The sequence below is a fragment of the Clarias gariepinus genome, chromosome 26, assembly GCF_024256425.1.
Source record: "Clarias gariepinus isolate MV-2021 ecotype Netherlands chromosome 26, CGAR_prim_01v2, whole genome shotgun sequence".
In the NCBI taxonomy this organism is placed as follows: domain Eukaryota; kingdom Metazoa; phylum Chordata; class Actinopteri; order Siluriformes; family Clariidae; genus Clarias; species Clarias gariepinus.
The window spans coordinates 18496644-18518251 of record NC_071125.1 but is presented as its reverse complement, the minus strand read 5'-3'; the positions used below and the strand labels follow the sequence as shown (position 1 = coordinate 18518251).

The 21608-nt window shown below is 36.3% G+C and overlaps 1 protein-coding gene across 1 annotated transcript in view; it reads right to left on the bottom strand.

Moving 5' to 3' along the window:
- LOC128514135 (transient receptor potential cation channel subfamily A member 1-like) overlaps positions 1-17920 on the bottom strand; it is a 30041-nt gene extending 12121 nt beyond the window's left edge. Inside the window, exons 1-13 of the mRNA XM_053487840.1 lie at positions 17858-17920; positions 13353-13467; positions 13073-13235; positions 11221-11396; positions 10098-10205; positions 8496-8604; positions 7210-7355; positions 6481-6620; positions 6096-6144; positions 5855-5954; positions 3676-3776; positions 752-921; positions 405-569 (exon numbers count right to left, since the gene is read on the bottom strand). Coding sequence (XP_053343815.1) covers positions 405-569; positions 752-921; positions 3676-3776; positions 5855-5954; positions 6096-6144; positions 6481-6620; positions 7210-7355; positions 8496-8604; positions 10098-10205; positions 11221-11396; positions 13073-13235; positions 13353-13430 — 1505 coding nt within the window. The 5' untranslated portion in view covers positions 13431-13467; positions 17858-17920. The remainder of the gene's footprint in view (positions 1-404; positions 570-751; positions 922-3675; positions 3777-5854; positions 5955-6095; positions 6145-6480; positions 6621-7209; positions 7356-8495; positions 8605-10097; positions 10206-11220; positions 11397-13072; positions 13236-13352; positions 13468-17857) is intronic.
- Between the last annotated feature and the right edge of the window lie 3688 nt (positions 17921-21608).

Sequence of the window (21608 nt, the reverse complement as noted above, 5' to 3'; positions counted from 1 at the left end):
TATGTACAACAGGTCCGCAAACACCATCAACATATATTATCAACAGATTATGATTTGGTTGTTTGTTTAACCAATTATTTTGCCTAAAGATTGGCAGAACTGACTAACGACGGTATGACTGGCGGAGCTGATGACCGACAGTTAGCGAAGTGCACTATGTAGGGTGTACAATCCCTTGTTCCAGACACTAATTAGTCTGCTCGATCAGGGATTACAGAGAGAGAGATTTGGAATTCCGATTTTTTTAAGGGCCTTGCTCAAGGGCCCAACAATGGCAACCTGGTGGAGCTGGGACTGAAACTGTCAACCTTCTGATCAGTAACTCAGTGTCCTAACCCTCGGAGCTACCTCTGCCCCAAAATTACTTTTAAAAAGTAATAATTTCTTAAATGGAAATTAAATACCTCTGGAACAGCGCTCCTCTCCTGAGCAGCAGATCCACCACCTTAATGTGGCCCCCCCTAGAGGCCAAGTGGAGCGGCGTCCGGCCGTTCTCATCTCCTTCATTTAGCAAACGTGAGTCTCTTATCGTCTCCAAAATCCTGAGACACGTGTTTATTCGTCCATATCTGAAAAGATGGAACACACAGCAAGTACAGCAAGAAATGTATTGCTAGAAAATATGGTTACCTTTACCAGGGTTATCTTAAAATCCAACACCATTCCTTGGATTAGCTGGATTAGGATGAATCATTATATTACTTATGGTAAAAATCCTAATATTCATGAGGCATGTGGGATGTTGTTTTACTCTGCTGCAAAATGAAGAGCTGATTTTTTCTCCTTTGACTTGTGACCCAGGGAGATTTCACAACCCAGCATGTTTTTAACAGAGTTGTGGATGCCGAGTTTGCAGGCGTAGTGTAGAGGAGTGCAGCCTTCAAAGTCCTCATCGCTCATCAGCTCCCACATGTCTTTATTCTGGAATTGAAAAATATTGTCTTACAGTATCTCATATATTGCTCTTTATTTATGACATTACTTGTATTATTTATTTCTTATTATATTGATGCAGTGGTGGGTAAGGTGATTGAGTCTCTGACCAAAGGGTTGGGGGTTTGAGCCTCATCACTGCCAGCTTGCCACTGTTGCGGCTCAAGCATAGCAAGACTGGACAGTGAATTCTTCACTCAGCATTGGGTATGTTCCAAAATCTTTTAAATTAGCAGTTATCAAACCAATAATTAAGAAACCTGACCTCGACCCCTGTCAGCTGTCCAGTTACAGGCCAATATCAAACCTCCCCTTTAACTCTAAGATTCTAGAAAAATAGTAGCGGAGCAGCTATGCTCATATCTACATAGAAATGGCATACATGAACTGTATCAGTCAGGATTTAGGCCTCATCACAGTACAGAGACAGCACTCGTTAAAGTAGTAAATTACATCCTATTGGCCTCTGATCAGGGTTGTGTAACTATGCTTGTATTACTTGACCTCAGTGCAGCTTTTGACACCGTTGATCATAGTATTCTTCTTCACAGATTAGAAAATGTAGTAGGAATTAAGGGTACAGCCCTCTCCTGGCTCAGATCCTATCTGACCCATCGTTATCAGTATGTAGACTTAAATGGTGATTATTCTGCATGTTCTCTAGTGGAGTTTGGCGTTCCGCAGGGTTCAGTTTTAGGGCCACTGCTTTTTTCCCTTTACATGCTTCCTCTGGGCAACATAATCCGTAAGCATGGTATTAGTTTTCATTGTTATGCTGACGAAACACAGTTATATGTCTCAGCAAAACCTGATGAGAAAAAACAGCTTACTAAAATTGAGCAATGTGTGCAGGACATGATTGAAGAAGAAATAAGAAATTGGATGCTAATTAACTTCCTTCTGCTAAATCCGGATAAGACAGAAGTTCTAGTCATAGGACCGCATACAGCTAGGAGTAAAATTTTAGATCACACCGTAACTTTAGATGGCCTTTCTGTTCCATCAAATGCAACAGTGAAAGACCTCGGTGTGATTATTGATTCCAGCCTTTCATTTGAAGCTCATGTTGATAATATTACCAGGATAGCATTCTTTCACCTCAGAAATATTGCCAGGATAAGAAATTTATTGTCGCTAAATGATGCAGAAAAACTAGTTCATGCTTTTATCACCTCTAGGTTGGACTATTGTAATGCCTTACTGTCTGGTTGTTCAGTTAGATGCATAAATAAGCTTCAGCTAGTCCAGAATGCAGCAGCGAGAGTCCTCACTAGAACCAGAAGATATGAGCACATAACCCCTATCTTATCTTCACTCCATTGGCTCCCTGTGAAATTTCGCATTGATTTTAAAATACTACTCTTGACATATAAAGCATTGAATGGTCTCGCGCCGCAGTACCTGAGCGAACTGCTAGTGTCTTACGATCCGCCACGCCTACTTCGATCAAAGGATGCAGGCTGCTTGTCAGTACCGCATATTATGAAAAATACAGCTGGGGGCAGAGCTTTTTCTTACAAAGCCCCAAAATTATGAAATAGTCTTCCAAATAGTGTTCGGGACTCAGACACAGTCTCAGTGTTTAAGTCCAGGCTAAAAACCTATTTATTTAGCCAAGCATTTTTATAAATAGAATAGCCTTAGGTAAAGGAGCAGATCTGGGGGACTCATGGACGTAGAGTATTATGGTGAACTGGTATGTTTGGATGCTGTCTTCCTCACTCTCATTGATCACTCAGGTTTGCTGACGGTGAGGTGATTGTTTGCTTTACATCTCAGGAAGCCCTCATGTTTGTGTTTCCTTCTGGCTCTCCCTTTTAGTTATGCTGTCATAGTTATTCCTGCCGGAGTCTTTGCTTGCACTCTACAGTTAATATACATTCACATTATACATTGTGTGACTGTGACCATACCTAACTGCCATCTCTCCTCTTCTTCTCTTTCCCCCTCTTTCTTTTTCCTCTCTCCTCCTGTCTCCCCCTTTCACTCTTTCTCTCTCTCTCTGTCGAGCTACACATGTCGTTCCTGAGCTGCCAGTGATCCAGACTCCCTCTGCCCTCCGGACCTGTCTGACCCATCCTGGTGCCCCGCTTCTGGCTGAAGATCTCGTCACATGGATGCCCCGCGTGTCTCTCTGGGATGCGTCTGGTGTCTGGGAATGATTCTCTCTACCTAGAAAATGGTTCTGGCCTTGACTGGTGTTGGCAACTGTTTCTCTGGGGACTTGACAGTTCGATAGTTCATGACTGGAACTTCTTACAAGTCTACCTGGGTCTTCAATAACTACCTGGACTCCATATTAACATCAATTAACATCAGCTATTATAGCTGAACTGCCTCCCACCCTACACACTGTATAAATGCAGATCATTTACTGCTTTCTGTTTCACCCAAATGAGGATGGGTTCTCTGTTGAGTCTGGTTCCTCTCAAGGTTTCTTCCTATTACCATCTCAGGGAGTTTTTCCTTGCCACTGTCGCCCTCGGCTTGCTCACCAGGGACAAACTAACCATTTTGATTCATACAAATTCACATTTCATACAAACCTAAATAATTCTTTTGACTATGTAAAGCTGCTTTGCGGCAATGAAAATTGCTAAAAGCGCTATACAAATAAAATTGAATTGAATTGAATTGAATGGGGGGGAACAAGACTACGTCATCTGGAAAGCTGCTTTTTAAAATCTTGGCCTACTTGATGATTTATGTAATAATAAATAAATAAATAAATAAAAATAGTACCTGTATAGTGTGTTCAGGAAGATTTTTAAGTCCTTTTGGCTGGAGGATGACAAGATGGAGAAAGTTGCGTCCAGTTTTGTCTTTCATTTTAATATCAGCACCTGCAAAGAAATCATGTGGTTACTTTGGTCTGTTTAATATACATGTGCAAGATACACAATATTCAATAAGCAAGAATGCTGATTTCCTGAATAGCAGCATTACTTTAATTTGGCTCCAGGTAATTACATCCATGATGATATTTATTATGACATCAGGATTAAAAGTGTCATGTACAGTACATTGTGCACTAGCTTTCTATTTTACATTATTTGGGATTTAACTATGGAACCCAGAAGACATTTAATGTTTTAAAGTGGAATAAGTGGAAATATAAAAGGAATCTTTTATTAGTAATAAATTGTTGGTCGCCAGCTCCACCAGTTAGTTAGTTTCACCAGTTTAAGAAGGATAGGTGTTTAAAAAATGGTTAAAAAACAAATAAATTATAATACGTTAAAAATACAGTGGAACCTTGGATTACGAGCATAATTCATTCCGAAAGCGGGCTCGTATTCCCAACACTCGTAAACCAAATGTAATTTTCCCATAAGAAATAATAGAAACTCAAATTATTCGTTCCACAGCCCAAAAAAATAAATACATAAAAATAATTAATACAAAATATAAAGTAAAAATAAAACAAATTAACCTGCATTTTACCTTTAAAAAAGTAAAAATAAATCCCAACAGATAAGTGTTTCCGTTTATGCGTGCAAGCGCTGTGTGTGTGTGTTTGGGACGTTATGTCTGCGCGCGTAATTTGACACCATGCCTGTTCTCACACACACACACACACACACACACACACACATACACACACACTAAAGGCAAGAGAGAGAGAGAAAGACAGTGTGTGAACCTGGTGTCAAATTACGCGTGCGCCAGGCTGAGGGAGAACGGACACGGATGTTGATTATACCAGTGAGAGACGCGCACTAAGACCCAGCAGGGGAGACGATTACCCACAATTCTGCAGCGAAAGAGGGAAAAAAACTGTTGGCTCAATTGTGATCACGTGACGCTCGACATTAAAACAAGGAGCGCATGCGTGATACATGATACTCGGCACTCGTAAACCAAGACTTGTTCGTTTTCCAAGTCAAAATTTATAAAAAATCTTTGCTTGTCTTGCGGAACACTCGCAAACTGCGTTACTCGCAATTCTAGGTTTTACTGTAAATGGCATTTATAGAACTGTTATATAAAAGCAATATAACACAAGAGAGAGTTCTGTTGTACTGAATATCTGATAGCACTGATCACCAGTGACTATTATTTGATAGTCCTTAAGTATGATTATATACAGTGTGTATATATATATATATATATATATATATATATATATATATTGTAGCGTTTTACCGCCGGAAAGGATGTTGGAGAGACGAGTGAGCTTAATTGCTGCCCAATGCCCCGCCCACGGCACAATATACAGTTTATACAGGTGAGCGATACGCTGAGGTTAACAGGTGCAACAGTCTGGGCAGGCATTACCAGTCAGCGCAAAACAGATTTGGTTATTGTACATGGCTCAGTCACTGCATGTTCTTATTTCACAGACATCATAGAACACATCATCATCCCCCAATACTGCCAGCACACCCCCAACTTTCTGTTCATGGATCATGATGCTCCACCACATCGTGGCAGAATAGTCACAGCTCGACTTCAGGAAGTTGGAGTGCCTCATATTGTATGTCCATCAATGTTCCCTGACCTGAACCCCATAGATCACGTGTGGGACTAGTTGAAGCAGAGACTGGATGATCGTACCCCACCCCTACGTGACCTGGCAGAGCTGCATGTAGCACTTGTGAAAGAGTGGAATGCATTGCCTCAGAACAACATCATGAGGCTAGTGAGGAGCATGAGACGTCGCTGTCAAGCTGTCATTACGGCAAGTGGTAGAAACACCCGCTACTGACATTGTCAATTTTTGTTATTTGGGGCTATCCCTGTTATTGTCGAAATTTTTGGGGTAATAATTTTTAAACTAATGAAAATGGTAATATCATTATCTTTAATAATTAGTATCAAAGGGAACTTTTACTTATTTTATTCAAATTCAGGGCAAATAGGAAAAGCACTCATGTAAATAACAATCCCTAACTTATTGTGAGTAGTGTATCAAATGTACCTTTAGACAGTAAGAATGAAACCGTTTTCCATGCGCTGCTAGCTGTAGCCAGGAGTAATGGGGTAAAACCCTTGCAGTCAACACAATCAATGTCCGCTCCCTTCACAAAACAAAAATATAATCAGTGATGATATACAGTGGTGGACCGACTTGTTTTACAAGTTTAAGATATTTACTGAAATATTAGCATTCATATTTGCAGTATTGCAAAAACTTTACATAAAAATCATAATTGGTTCACCTTTGAGACGAGATATTTAGCCAGCTCCACATGATCAAATAACGTGGCTCTGTAATTACAGCAAGGCAAATTAATAATACAATATATAATTAGAGTTTTATTACCCTTAAACAACGTGTTTAATCAGTTAAGTTTTGGTGGTTTGGTGAAAAAAATGTAAGACATATTAGATTTTTTTTTCTTTTTTAATTAAATGAGAGATAACTTACAATTTAAACAATGAGGAACATAAAATTAAGGACAGGACCAGGGGATTCAGTCGTGCGCACTCTAATACCTGTTGATGGCTTTAAAAGGTGTATGCACCAGACTTAGAAATTATTTGGAAGAACTGCAAAATCATGTGCTATTTGGTCAGACGGCTGGGAGTCTATTATAGACCAACCTGTGTAACGGCGTCTGATTCGCTGCATCTCTGATGTTGATGATTTCATCGATGCTTCTCTCATAAGGAAGTAGCATTGCTTGTACTGCTTCCATCGCTCCCTGTGTGCATGCGAAGTGCAGTGCTGTGGATTTGTCACACTGTAACACACACATGCACATGAATGGGTTAAGCAGAAAAGAAACACGTCAAACTGCAAGCAGGGCCGCCATGTATTAACACGCTCTATGTTACAGACTTTCTCATGTTCATTCACACCTCACAGTCCAACACAATAGCTGTATGAAAGGACTTTCACTGCCAGATTTATGTTGCTAAGTACTATATGTGTTTGTCTGTCTGTGTTGTCTGGTTTTGATCCTGTTTCTGACTTTCATCTTAAATTATTTTTGTTTACTTTGATGTTTCCTGAACATGATTCTCAGCTTCATTTTTGTACCAGTTGCCAAGATCAATAAAACTGACACAACTGCAGTCAGTGATTGATTACTTGCAAAATGACAAGGTAACCTTCGATGCTAAAAATAAAGTTAAATAATGAAGTGGTCAGCAATCTCCGACAGTTTTAACCTTATAGGTCAAAATTAGAGTCATAGGGAAATTTGGACCCTACCAGGAAAAACCTCATGCTTTATGCTTTGAAAGCTAAAACATCTGGGTATATAAATAACATTAATTGGATGCAATAGGAATTGTAAGGAAAGTGTGAGTGTGTGTATGTTTCTTAACCTGTTGCTGGTCCACTTTCGCTCCTTTAGCGATGCAAAGTTTGATCACGTCCGTATTTCCGCCTCGCACCGCTAAATGAAGTGGGCTACTCTTGGATTTGTCCAAATAATTAATATGTGTGAGGGTGGAAATACCCAGTTCTTCTCCTGAAACAGAGGACGATAGTGGCAATTAAAATAGAGTGATATGAATTACTCACTCACTCACTCTATACCGGTTCAGGGCCAGAAAGCCTGGGGCTACTGTATTCCGGGGGACCTGGGGGCACAAGGGATAATACGCCCTGTTCTGGCAACCAATTCATCTCAGGGCACAAGCACGCATACACTCTTACACTAAGGGTAATTTTCAAACACTAATTAGCTTTATCTGCATGAGAACTTGCAAAATCTACACACACAGACCAGTAAAGGTGTAAGGCAACAATGTTAACCACTACGTCACCATGCCACCAATATAAATTACATCAATTATTAATATGTAAAACTTTGATTATACATGACTATATTTCTTATATCAGATATAAGTTTTAAAACCTGTAGTAGCCAGGGAATCCTTTAACTATTAAAAAAAAATTCCATGGAACCTGTCGGCATGTTTTTTATCAAAATGCTCCCCAGGGGCCCACAATGACAACCACTGTCTTATATAGTAATACTATACACATGCACATTCCAATAAATCTATGAGAACTGAATCACAAGAGACAGTCTTTTATCAACTGAACCTTTTCAACTTTCATGACACTGCCATGACTCATGTAATCCATGTTTAGACTGAAACTAAGGTTTGCTTATTCCTGTCCTGTTCTTTAAACTAGCTACCTTGTATGCACATCCGGACATGTCTACAAATGTAAATGAGTGAATAAAAAAAATAAAAAATTTGAGTCATGAAACAAATATTTGTAATATCCTAATATCTTGCAGGAGCACTGTGTAAGCAATGTGCACTTTGAACAAAAACAGCCCCACATGTCTACAGAGGAACAGTGTACAGAATGAGTCATCTGAACATAAGGATGCATGTTCATTGTGTTTCTTCAACTGCTGTGATCAGTCTGCCGGAAAAGTGTCTCAAAACAGTACAATAAAGCAGTATTAATATTTGGGGATCACATGAGTGCAATGGTTTGTCTCCTTAACTCTAATACTGTATGTAATCATGAGCATTTATATCGTTACACACCACATGCAGTAGCAGTGACCTACAATCCTTAGACTGCGTGACAACAGGTATAACACTCAGATACTAGCATCATCTTGAAGCAAATCAGTGAGGCTCACCTTTTTGCAGTAACACCTCCATAGCTTCCTTGGCTCCAGAAAAAGCCACGGTGTGTATTGCATAATGCCCCAGCTTGTTCTGATGACACAGCTTTGCTCCATTTTTAAACTGTAACAAGTCAAACAAATGATGGATGCACACAATTTTCTCGATTATCCCACAGATGTACTGCTAACTTTGATAATAGGTAGTATTTTCTCTCACGCTGGTCATTTGCCCAGTCTTACCACTCATCATATAATACAGTACCGATTCGAAGGTAGGCAAAGTACAGAAACAATGTACTTGAGTAAAAGTAGAGATTCCCTAGGGAAAATATTACTTAAGTAAAAGTAGAAGGCCTCCATTTACTTATGTACCTGAGTAAAAGTACAAAGGTTTTCACCTTAAAATTTGAAAACAAAATAAGAAATTCAAAAACAAAACACAACTAAAAACAAAATAACAAATCTGAAAACAAAACAAAACTGAAAACAAAATAACAAATTTGAAAACAAAACAAAACTGAAAAAAATAACAAATCCGAAAAAAAAACACAACTGAAAACAAAATAACAAATCCTAAAACAAAACGCAACTAAAAACTAAATAACAAATCTAAAAACAAAACAAAACTGAAAACAAAATAACAAATCTGAAAAAAAAACAAAACTGAAAACAAAATAAATCCGAAAAAAAACCACAACTAAAAACAAAATAACAAATCTGAAAACAAAACAAAAATGAAAACAAAATAACAAATCTGAAAACAAAACAAAACTGAAAACAAAATAACAAATCCGAAAAAACAACAACAACTGGAAACAAAGTAACAAATTCAAAAACAAAAATTTTGCCGTTGCCTGCAACCAGCACCACTTCTGATTGCAAGCACCTGTTGGGTTATTAGGTGTGTCTCAATGTCATGCAGTTACGCATGGTTTAAAGCTAAGTATAAGTATTAAAAAAAACACATATCCACTAATATAACTACTCCAGTAAAGTACAGATACATAAAACATGTCTTTAAGTTCAGTAATGAAGTAAATGTACTCAGTTACCTCTCACCTCTGGGACGATCCCTATCATACTACAATTACTAACCACAGAAGGAGAAGACTAGCTCATACTGCATTACACCACCAGGAAAGTGCTAACTGCCTCCCTCTTATATCAATGAGTCATTTGTTCTTTTTTACATACATTTATTTCTGTATTTTTGTGGTTTTGACAATACTGAGATCTGAACCCCCTAACACTCAAAGGGGATGTCTACATCTTGCTGTTTAGTATGGATGATGTCACACAGACACACCATCTGAGTCACCATTGTTTGTAAACAGTTTACCCAATAGAGGTTCTATAATTAAAATATTTACTTTTTTTTGGAATCCATGACATCATAGAATAATAACTATATACATTTAACAAAAATGACATAGACCACAAAGGAAATCTGAAAAACTTGAGGTTGTGATTAAGGTATAAAGTTTGCATGATGTTAAAACTTCTCACATCTCACCAAACACACTATATGGTGGTTAATCAAAAACATTCAGTATATTAAGAATAAAACTGTGACCTTTTCCTTTAACCCTTAATAAATAGACAAGTTATACTCACAAGTGTTTGAAGAGCTTTGCAGTTGTTGTAGGTGCATGCCACCATCAACGGTGTGTTTCCCAAATCTCCCTCTAGATTCACATCTGTCTGACTGCAGAATAGGAGAACCTGAGACAACATCAGATCAGTGATTTGAGCTGTGCCAGGTGATTGAGTGTAAGTAACTGACCTCTATCAAGTAACTGAGTTTGGCTTGTACCAGGTAACCAAACGTGTTAGACTCAAGACTTGACAAGTGACTCACAAACAGTTATGTACGGTGGCTGAGTGCTACACAAAATAACCAAAACAAAAACAAAATAAGAAATCCAAAAACAAAATAACAAAACTGAAAACAAAATAACAAATCCAAAAACAAAATCAAACCAAAAACAAAATAACTAATTTAAAAACAAAATAAACAAACAAACAAAAAAATAATAAATTAAAAATACAAAATAACCAAATCAAAAACAAAATAACAAATTTAAAAACAAAATAACAAATCCGAAAAAAAATAAAACTGAAAACAAAATAACTCATTCAAAACCAAAATATCCAATCTAAAAACAAAATAACAAATCCAAAAACAAAACACAACTAAAAACAAAATTCGAAAACAAAACAAAACTGAAAATAAAATAACAAATCCGAAAACAAAACACAACTGAAAACAAACTAACAAATCCAAAAAAACAAAAAAAAAAAAACTGAAAACAAAGTAACAAATTCAAAAACAAAATAACCAAACTGGAAACAAAAAAACAAATTAAACAACAAAAGAACAAAACTGAAAACAAAATGACAAAACTGAAAAAAACAAAATTACAAAAATGCAAATAATTAAAAAAACAAAACAAAATATCTAGTACAGAAACCAGATGATCATGTGGGTTCAACTTCCTCTGTATCACACTTTGGTTTTGTATCAGATGAATGGGTTCCTTATGATGAGCTGTATGAGATGATGGAATGCTGAGCTGCCACTGTTTGGCTTTTGATTTAATATCAGTTGCAAAAATAGGATGAATGTAAAATATTCTCTATATGGATGTCTGGCAGATGACCCACTATGTTTTACTATGACAGACTGCAAAGTGAGTGACTGATCTGTACCAAGTAACTAAATGTCTGAGAGACTGACCTGCACCAGGTGATTGTGTTCTTTGCTGACAGCCAGGTGAATCGGTGCCATCATGGCTGCGTTTACAATGTTTGGATTGGCACCCAACTCCAGCAACAGTGAGCAGCTTGACTCCTGGTTTTTCTCCACAGCGAAATGTAGAGGAGTTTGGCCTTCTGCATCCTGAACATCCAGCTCTATATAGTACACACACAAAAACACATGATCTAAACTCATTTATTACTTTCTAACTGTAGATACAGTAGCTGCAGAGCCTCAAGATGCCCCGAGTTGAAACAAAATGGATTCTGGATCACAATACTAACACTATTTCATTTTTAAATTAAATGCAGATATCAAAAAAGAAAATAAATAAAAATTTAAAAAACTTTTATTGTATTTTTGTAACTTTTGTAACACAATTGTTACACTTCCTTTGTCTTTAATGTGTTGTGTTCTTTTTTTCTGTTTTACGATCTCACATTACTTTTTAATGAGTATGTTTAGTTATAATAGGCACTTTAGATGATAATAGGTTTTGCTTTTACTGTACATATTCACTAGAAAATGTTCAAGCGTTTGTAGTAATGTTGGAATCTGAGCTGGATAACTAATTGCCATTATGCTAAAATAAAGCTGTTAATACAGCAATAACACTACAATGTATCTGCCTTAATATTTTTTCTATTAATATGTGTAGCTACACTTTTATTAACCACACACACACTTGTTTAACATGTATTGTGAAATGATGATAGTAAATTTTATTTTCTTTTGGCCATAGTTTAGTAGGACTCGCCTTTGCTCTCAGAAAAGTCTTGTTCATTACCAAATTGCTGCAGATTTCCATCTCCCACTGTAATGACATTCCAAATGTGCTCTATGGGATTCTGATTTGGTGACTCGGGAGGCCATTAATGTGCGCTCACGATCTAAGTTTGAGATGACTTTGTGACATGGTCCATTATGGATTGAAGTACTGTATACATTACAAGATTGCCATGATGGAACGCAAGTGCTCGGTAGCAATACTCAGATAGGAAGTGATATCGAAATGATGCTTGATTGCTATTAAAGGGATAATTTGGATTTTTTCAAATTCACAAGTCTGAGTAAGTACATTACAAAGGATCTTGGTCGTTACAAATGTTATTTTTCTGCTCTGCAAACTGACTGTAAAGTTTGTCTTACCGTATACTTACCCAAAATCAGCCATACGACTATTTCCAGAAACAGAAAAAAGTTTACTGAACGATTTGTACTAAATACACCTTAAATTTTAAATATACCAACTTGGTTGAAAAGGAATGTACAGTATTTCTGCACCAAATAAGGGGTTGTAAAATTACTTACCAATACATGCATGTTTATGCACTCTTTTGCACCTTAATTTTGATTTAAGACAGACTTCTGAAAAAAAAAAACTGAACTATTTCTTTAATGTGTGTAAAAGAAAAAACTCTTCTCCGCACCATTATACCACCACCAGCATGTATTGTTCACAGAAGGCAATTGGATTCACAGGAGTCTTTTTTGTTTGCTTGTTTGCCTTTTTTTGTTTAACAAAGCCTTTCTATCAGCTCATCCCAGACACACATAGTACACATATGTGACATTTCAGTGGACTATATAGTGAACTGGTCTCATAATTTGGGCGTTGAGATGATGATGATGATGATGTTGATGATGATGATGCCATTGTAACTAAGCAAAGAAAAACTTAAAAATGAGACTAGCATTTTCCAATCATTCTAAAGCCCTGTAGTGCAGAATTAAGGCTCTGATCTTTTATTTGGTGTGTATTAGTGGTTTAAGTGCCATCTACATACTGTAGTGGTGGAGATTAGTGAGTATGGAAAGATTTAGGACTCACCCTTAGGTCCTGATATGGACACAAGCAGCTGAATAATGTCCAAATGTCCACTAGCGGCAGCATAGTGGATCAGTCCAGCTCCGTTTTCATCCCTAATGCTCAGGTGAGTCGGACTCTTCTTGCTCAGGTAATCCAGAGCTGAAACATCACCTTGAACAACCCACTAAGAGAAAAAAAGGACATTATTTTCTGCCCAGTTCCTTATCTGTCTTATTTACAGTTCGCCACACCTGTATACTGTACAATAAATCCAAAATGCAGGAAGATTTTCACAACTCACTTCAAAGACGTTGACGTTCGCCAAGTTGGCTGGATCAGCCTCTTCCATTACACAGCAATAGGACTTATTTTGCTTCATTGAGTTTTTCCTAATGGAATTATTTCACAGTGCAAACCTATAGTATGAGCAAAAATGACAAAAACAGCATAAATGCATCCTGATGAAATTCAGCACTATTGATTGGCTTTAAAATTACACATTAAACACAGTGAAAATATATTTGTTCAGACAAGATATGTTTATTTCAGGGTCTAGCTTGTATTTTTTTCTCACAGTGTATAATTAATACATTTTTACAAGAACATATGTCATATGTAAAAGTAAGTGTCCCATCAAAAAAATCATTTGATCATAGCGGGTCTTAGTATTAGGCCAAAGCAACCTCAGACAAACAACAACCTTTTTCATTGCATCATTATTTACTTAACCCAAAAATGAATAAAAGTCATGTGGGCAATACTTAGTATCCCTCAATAATAGTAATTGTTTTCTGTTTGACTGTATCAGTCTCTCACATCATTTTGGCTCATTCTTCTTTACAACATTGCATTGAGTTCAGAGGTTTTTGGGCATTTACTCATGCTTAGCTCTGTTAAGGTCCCACCACAGCATTTCAGTTGGATTGAGGTGTGGACTTTGGCTAATTCCAAAACCATGATCTTTTTATTTTTCAGCCATTCTGCTGTAGATTTACCGGTATGCTTGGAATCATTGTCCTGTTGTATGACCCAAGTTCATGGTCGACTCAGTGACTGCAGGGTGCCCAGGTCCCGTGGCCACAAAACACGCCCAAATCATCACCCCTTTTCAGTGGGTATGACATGTTTCTGCTGAAATGCTATTTTCCCCAACCATGGCGCTTGGCATTAGTGCCAGACAACTCTACTTTGGTCTCATTTGTCCATAGGATATTGTTCCAGGAATCTTGTGATTTGTTCAGATGCAGTTTTGCAAAACCTCAGTCTTGCTTCCATGTTCTTTTTAGACAGAAGAGGTTTCTCCTAGCAACCCTTACAAGCAAAGTGTACTTGTTCAGTCTTCTTCTAATTGTGCTCTCATGGACTCTAACATTAAACATTTGCAGTGGGGCCTGAGACATGGGTCTAAGATGTAGCTCCTGTTTTCTTTTATATTGCTGAGCATTGCAATGGTCAATGAGATGATGCTCTTGAAGACAGTGACATCATCGGTGCACTTGTTGATGCAGCTGGTCACTGATGATGTGTACTCCTCCAAGTCGGTGAAGTCGCCGTAAGTTGCAGCCTCCCTAAACATGTTTCAGTCAGTGTTCTCCAAACAGTCCTGAAGAGCAGAGATGGGTTATGCTGGCCAGGTTTTCACCTGCTTCAGAACTGGTTTTGAACGCCTGAGTGGTCTGTATGCTGGAATTAGCATACAATGAAGTGAATAAAGCATGCTGGGATGCTCACTCACTCACTCACTCACTCACTCATCTTCTATACCGCTTTATCCTGTATGGCTGTTTCCAAATTAATGTTGCGAATTTTTTCTTTTTGGCTTAATTTTTGTTAAATAAATAATGGCTTTGTAAGAAAATATATATGTTGTTGCTTGTCTAAGGTTGTGTTTGCCTAATACTTAGAGCCACTTTGATCAGGGGATTTCTATTATGTGTTTACAAACAAACAAACAAACAAACAAACAAACAAAACTTTTAGAATTAAAAAGAAGTAGGGACCTCTAACTTTTTAAAAACTACTGTACATAAATAAGTTGTGTTGCTGAAACTGACCCATAATCGATTTCTTTTCTTTCTCACAGTCTCAACAAAGAAGTGTGCAGTCAGCATGCATTATGCAATTTGTGTCATTGCCTTGCATTTTTTTTGTTGGGTTTATTTTACGTGATTTGTCATTTACCTAATGGAAAACAATGTAAATGATTGTATGTAGGAAATTTATTTATTTTCAGGATTAAGCAGTAGATCTAGTTGCTTAGCAATGAGCAAACACAAGTAATGAGATGACACACTACTGTACACATCCACTGTACATACAGTTCAACACACACCCACAATCCAGCTGCTAGAACATGTTTGTAAGCTAACAGTGTACCTATGTAAATATATTATATGCATCCATGGGTTTATGAGACAGAGAACGAGAGTCTTATCCCATATTAATAAATATAATGCTTCATGAGCCTGAGGTTCATCAAACAAAACAGAAATGAAAAATACATATACTTTGATGATGCAATATCATATGTTATGAAAATTTCCTATTGATATGTCTCAGATTTGTTTGAGCTGTGAGTCTCATCCCTTCCATTCAAATATGTTTAGATGGCAAGCTGATTTTTTAATCAAAAATGGATCATTAACTTGGTGTTCATGCAGACCTTCATTAAAGCAAAAAAACAGGCATAACAAATAAAAAAACTCTGACATTCATTACGATAGCAGAAACAAATTGACTGTAGCAAGGCGCAATAATGTTAGTTGTATAATACAAAACTAAAAACGACACAGTGTTCCAGCGGTTTCATTGATTTTTAATCTCAACAACGCAGATCAAATATTCAGCAACTTTGTGCTTTCAAAGTCTTGTGCTAGTTGGCAATAAAAGTAATAGGTCAATAGGTACTAGTTACTGTACTAGCATTGGTTACTTTCTGAGTAAAAGTAATATATAACTATCGCTTATTACTTTTAAACGACAGTAAAATGCTTCCTGGCCAAAAAAGAAAGAAAAAAGAAAGAAAGAAAGAAAGAAAGAAAGAAAGAAAGAAAAACAAACAAACAAACAAATAAACACACACAAAAAAAATCACCATTTCTGAAGGGTCAAATTGTTGGGCTTCATCAAGCAAAGAAAACAACTAAGGAGGTTCGAAATTACATTATCAATGTCTACTGAATCATTGTCAATAAAATGTGGTAAAAAAAAAGAATCATCAGTGTTAATCACTTAAACACTTGGTGAAGTTGCATGATAAGAAACCAGTAAAACCACAGCTATGGTGAGAGGAAGAGGATTTCCACGTGCACACAATGTGATGAGAACTCACTGTATTAGGACTAGACAGTTGTGTATTTATATAGTTGTGAGAAAAAAAGGCTCCAGTTTACCTATAAGCATAATGATTGAACTTTGGAAGAATAGAAAAAGGCCCATTACATAGAGAAACAAAAATAAAACTTTTCGGTAATGCTGTTTGTGTCTGATGAAAAAACAATCTGAGAGCTTTTTATAATTTTTCTTTCTTCCATTTTGTTTTGGGGGCCTATTCCAGGAGCACAAGGCAGGGTACACCTGGACAGAGTGCCAATCTATTGCAGACAATTCGGGAAGAGCAATCAGCCTTATCTGCATCTCTTTGGACTGTGGAAGAAAACCGGAATACGTGGAAGAAACCCACCAAGCAGAAGAATAAAACCTTTAAAGACTATAGATCTCTCTCTGTGTTTTTCTTTCATTCCATAAAATTAGTAATATTTTTGTTATTTTTTTGTGGGGGAATATTTAAAGAGGCACGAATCTTGCTTATTTAATTAGGCACTTGTATTTTTAATCTATACCTTGATCATATAAGCTTGTCTTCAAGAGACTCATTAAAGTCCAGTTAATTAGTCTCTTGTAGGCACAAACACTTGGCTTAAAGATTAAAAAATAAGCTGGTTTGTGCTTCATGTCATCAAGAGACCCATTAAAATCCAGATAATGAGTCATTAATTACAGATCTGATTATTTGGATGAATATTGAAGTTTAGTTTGTTTGTTTAATTGTATTATAAATGAAAGTAAACTGGTTTAAAAGTTTTGTCCATTTGTTTTATCTTTAATCTGAATAGTGACTAAACTGCAAATAAAATAAATAAGATTTAAGAGAAAAATGAGACATTTTGACCAGTGGTGTACAAAGTAGAATAAAAAAAAAAAATTGGCAAATCCTTTGATAAATGGTATATTTTGTGTATATTTAGTAAATATAGTACAGTAAATCGATCACCAGTAAAATTAGATTTGATTTTAAAATCATTATTAATAGTTGTTATTTATTTACTTTTTTTTTTTTTTTTTTTTACAAAAATTTAACAAAACTAAAAAGAGACATAATGCATCTCATAAAAATCCAAAGTGTTCAAGGACCATAAGTTCATTTCACTCGCTCCTTCCATGCATGTTTTCCACCATGCTGATGAAATGTGCTGCTGTCAGATCTGCAGTGCAAAAACCTTAAACAAACACCGTGACCGAGCGCCTTAGCTTTTTAACAGCTTTAATCATCTGATGATTAAAAATCATATGGTCTTTTACAGTATAATTGCAATAGACCATTTTATTACCATCTGTCACTGTCAGAGTGTTATTGCTAAAAGTGGAAATATAATAATAATACACTGATGATAATAATCCAGATGTAAAGAACATAAATAAAACATACAGAACTAATTGTAGTTTTCTAAATGACATTAAGATTGTTATTCAGATCGATTTCAATATCTCGCATGAGTATTAAAATAAAATAATGGACCTTCCTACCTTGGTTTTGAGCAGATCCAGAGTTTGTGTGTGTGTGTGTGTGTGTGGGGTTGTGTGTGTGGGGGGATGGTGGGGGGGTAAGCTTATGAGTGTGTTCTCTCTGAGGAAAGTGGCTTTATATACACAGTTTGCTTCTTGGAGGTTGGATTACACAGGCTGTTATACTGACATTGTTTCTTCTGATGTAATCAAAACTCTGCCAATTGGTCACTAAAACAATTACAAACCATAACAGTGTCCTCTTATTGTTGTTGCTGGGGCCACTGATCTGTGACTTTACATGTTAATGTAACATCATTTAAACATTTTCTTGTTTGTTCTTGTTCCATTTTGCAGCACAAAGTGTCCCATATTAACACCTGTGTGCTGGTAATCAAAATGTTGTTGTTTTTTTCTGCTTCACATCGGATTGTCAAAACCACTTCGGCACAGTTTTTATGTTGGATCCCTAGATGCGTGCGTACACACCCACACACTCACTCTCACATTACGAGCAATTTGGAAATGTCTGAACTGTTGCATGTCTTTGGACGGTGGGAGGAAACTTCTACAAAAGAAAATGAACCAAATTCACTAATATTCTCATCAAAATCAAGAACCTTTGTACTAGATCCCATACCTTTGATTTTTTCTCTCTCAGGATAATACCAGAAATAATTGAACCTCTTCTTAACATACCTAGTTCTTTCCTTAGCACGAGTTATCAAATCCCTAATTAGGAAACCTGAACTTGACCCTTGGTAGCTGTCCAACTAATGTATAGGCCGATATCAAATCTCTTATTTATTTAGCACAGTTACGATCATATCTACATATAAAATACTGTACATCCATGAATTATGCCAGCCAGGCTTTAGACCTCATTGTAGAACACTGACAGCACTGGATAAAGTGGTAAATGACCGTCTACTGTCTTCTGATACATCAAGTAAACAACTAACATGAATATAAATTTAATAATTAAATCATTTTAACATTGGTTAAAATTAGTGATTAGCGTTGTGGTCTTGCACCTTCAGGGTCCGGGTTCAATTCCCACCACAAGGTCTGTGTGCATGGAGTTTGCATGTTCTTCCCATGCTTGGTGGTTTTCCTGGGTTACCTGGATGCTCCAGCTTCTTCCCAAAGTCCAAACATATGCAAATTAGGCTAATTAGCATTCCCAAATTACCCTTAGTGTGTGAATGTTGATTGTACACAGGTTCTTAGATGGATAGATGGAATTTGAACATTAACAGCTTACATTTGTCATTACTCATAACTAACATGTAGGTTTCTTATGCTTGTCTGATTTCGATTACACTGAAAATAAAGCAGGGACAACCTGAAAACTGTAAACTGAACTGTTACTTAGACCTGAAATAAAGACATTGACAGAACACATACTAAAGGTTATTATGGTTATGCTTTTCATTTCCGTGATGTTGAGAACAGATGGACAGATGTTGTAGTTCCTATCTCACCTCAGCGGATTTTCTTGCTGTCTGTCACTACATTCTGACTTTTCTGAATAATTTCTGAATGTATCTTCTAACATTTTGTTCATCCCAGGTTAAATAATTTGTGCATATTGCATAAGTGTCTCCATTAAATAGAAATATGAAATGTCCAATTAGTAGCCTATAACTGCAAAAACAGTTCCCCCTTTTTGCCACCCGATGCTCATATGAACCTAAACAATGTTTTGACGGTCTGTGTTCGGATAAATTGACGGTCGGGCCAGGATTTTATTCAGCTCTCCTTACTCTATGCAAAGCCCTAATCATCTTCCTTTCTTTCCCACAAAAACGAAACTTGCAAATTTTGGTGATATCTTGTTTTAGAACCTAAGAAATATATTCCTCCATGGCCTTTCCTTCCTTTTGTGACGGTGGGCAAATTCATGTAGTGTGGCTCCATCTAGAAGTTCAAAGCCACAAGCAGACCCCAAGCTTTTGATTTGCTGAATACCAACAGAAATTATTCATATTCCGAGGGAATGAATGTCCATGTTTGTGACGCCAGGCTTTTGATAATGGTGAATGCCACCGTGATTAATGGTTTAAACATGTAATGTTTCAAGCAGAGTTTTGACTATCTCTGTCCTGCCATAAGATCTGTGGATTGTCTGACAAAGTCTGACAGGAACTTTGGTGGTGATCAGGGCACTGATCTGAAGTGCTATAAAGGGACTAATGGAATGTGATGTCTGGTGGCAAGTGTATCCTAATATAATTTCCAGCTGTATCTTTGTCGATTAACACTGAAATAACTAATGTAATAGCTGAGTGTTTTATATGTAATCTTCAGAGTTTAGTCCCTTTCTATAAGCACACTTCTATACTGGATCATTTCACTCCCTGGCCACCAGAAGCTGAAAGCATATTCTGTCACACTCTGCTTTCCTTATGACATCAAGATCAACTGTTCCTCTACTTCTTTACATTCATGGGCATGATCAAAGATGTGCTTAAAACTAACTAAAACAGAAGTATTTTTCCTTGTTCGCTGATGTTGTTCAGTCTCTCGATGGTAAGACAACATTGCATAAAACTGTTCAAAGAAGATTATTGTATGAGAAATGCTTGTTTATACTTTGTTGTACACTAGGCAAAAGAATCATATTAAAATACATTTATTTATGTTTGCATTATCTTACCCTAATATTACTTGAGTGATTCATTTTTACAATAAGGGGAACAAATATTTTGAAATGTTTGTTTTTGTTATTTCATTTACTTTAAAAAAAAAAAGGGGCACTGGTGGCTCAGTGGTAGGGGTTCGATTCCCAGTCAGTGCCCAAACCCCAGCCACTGGATGCAGTGCTGGTTTCAAGCCCGGATAAAATGGGAGGGTTGCGCCAGGAAGGGCATCCGCTTTTTTTTTATTCCTATTATTTTTATATTAAATTATTCTTATAATTTCTTATTCAGTTTTTCAAATGCAAATGTAAAAAAGTAAAAGAAAAAACATTAATAATAGCATCATCTTTGATAATTATACTGTTTAATAAAGTGATTACAATCCATATTTATTGTATACACCACAACATATTTTTTAATGTGAGCTACTGAATTCAATATCATAAAACATACTAAAAATATTTATATTTTATGTTTATAGATTATTTAGCCAATAATAGATACCATTTAGGCATAAGGATTAACATCTGATTTTCACAAATGTATTTAACAACATGCTTATATTTCCATATTTATTCTCTACATAAAATTTATTTTTCCTTTAAAATAATAAATTAATTATAATTAATCATATAATAAATGGTGACCATTAATAAAAGTACAGTACAGTACATTTCCACTCTTGCCCTAAGTTTCTATATATACAGTACTTTTCAGAAGTTTTGAGCCACATTTAATTTCTTCATATTAAATTATATTTAATTAAATAAAAATGTAATTAAAATGTGAATTAAATTAAAGAAAAATTAAACTTCTTAAATACGCAATTAAAAAAGTTGGTTGTTTATGTAACAACCTCATCAGCAGCCTCATTTCCCTTCTCGTCTGTTCCAACCACTCAGCATTCAGCATCACCGTTATACTAATTACCGGCCTGATCATCTGTCATCATCTGCACCTGTTTCTCACTGGTTATTATAACATGCCTTATGTTAGATGTTTTTTTTTATATTTGAATAATTCATAAAGCAAAATATGAAGAAATGAGGGGTGACTCAAGATTTCTGCACAGTATTATATATTAACTATAAGATTGTTTGAATCCTCATTTCCCCACACTGTAGATACTG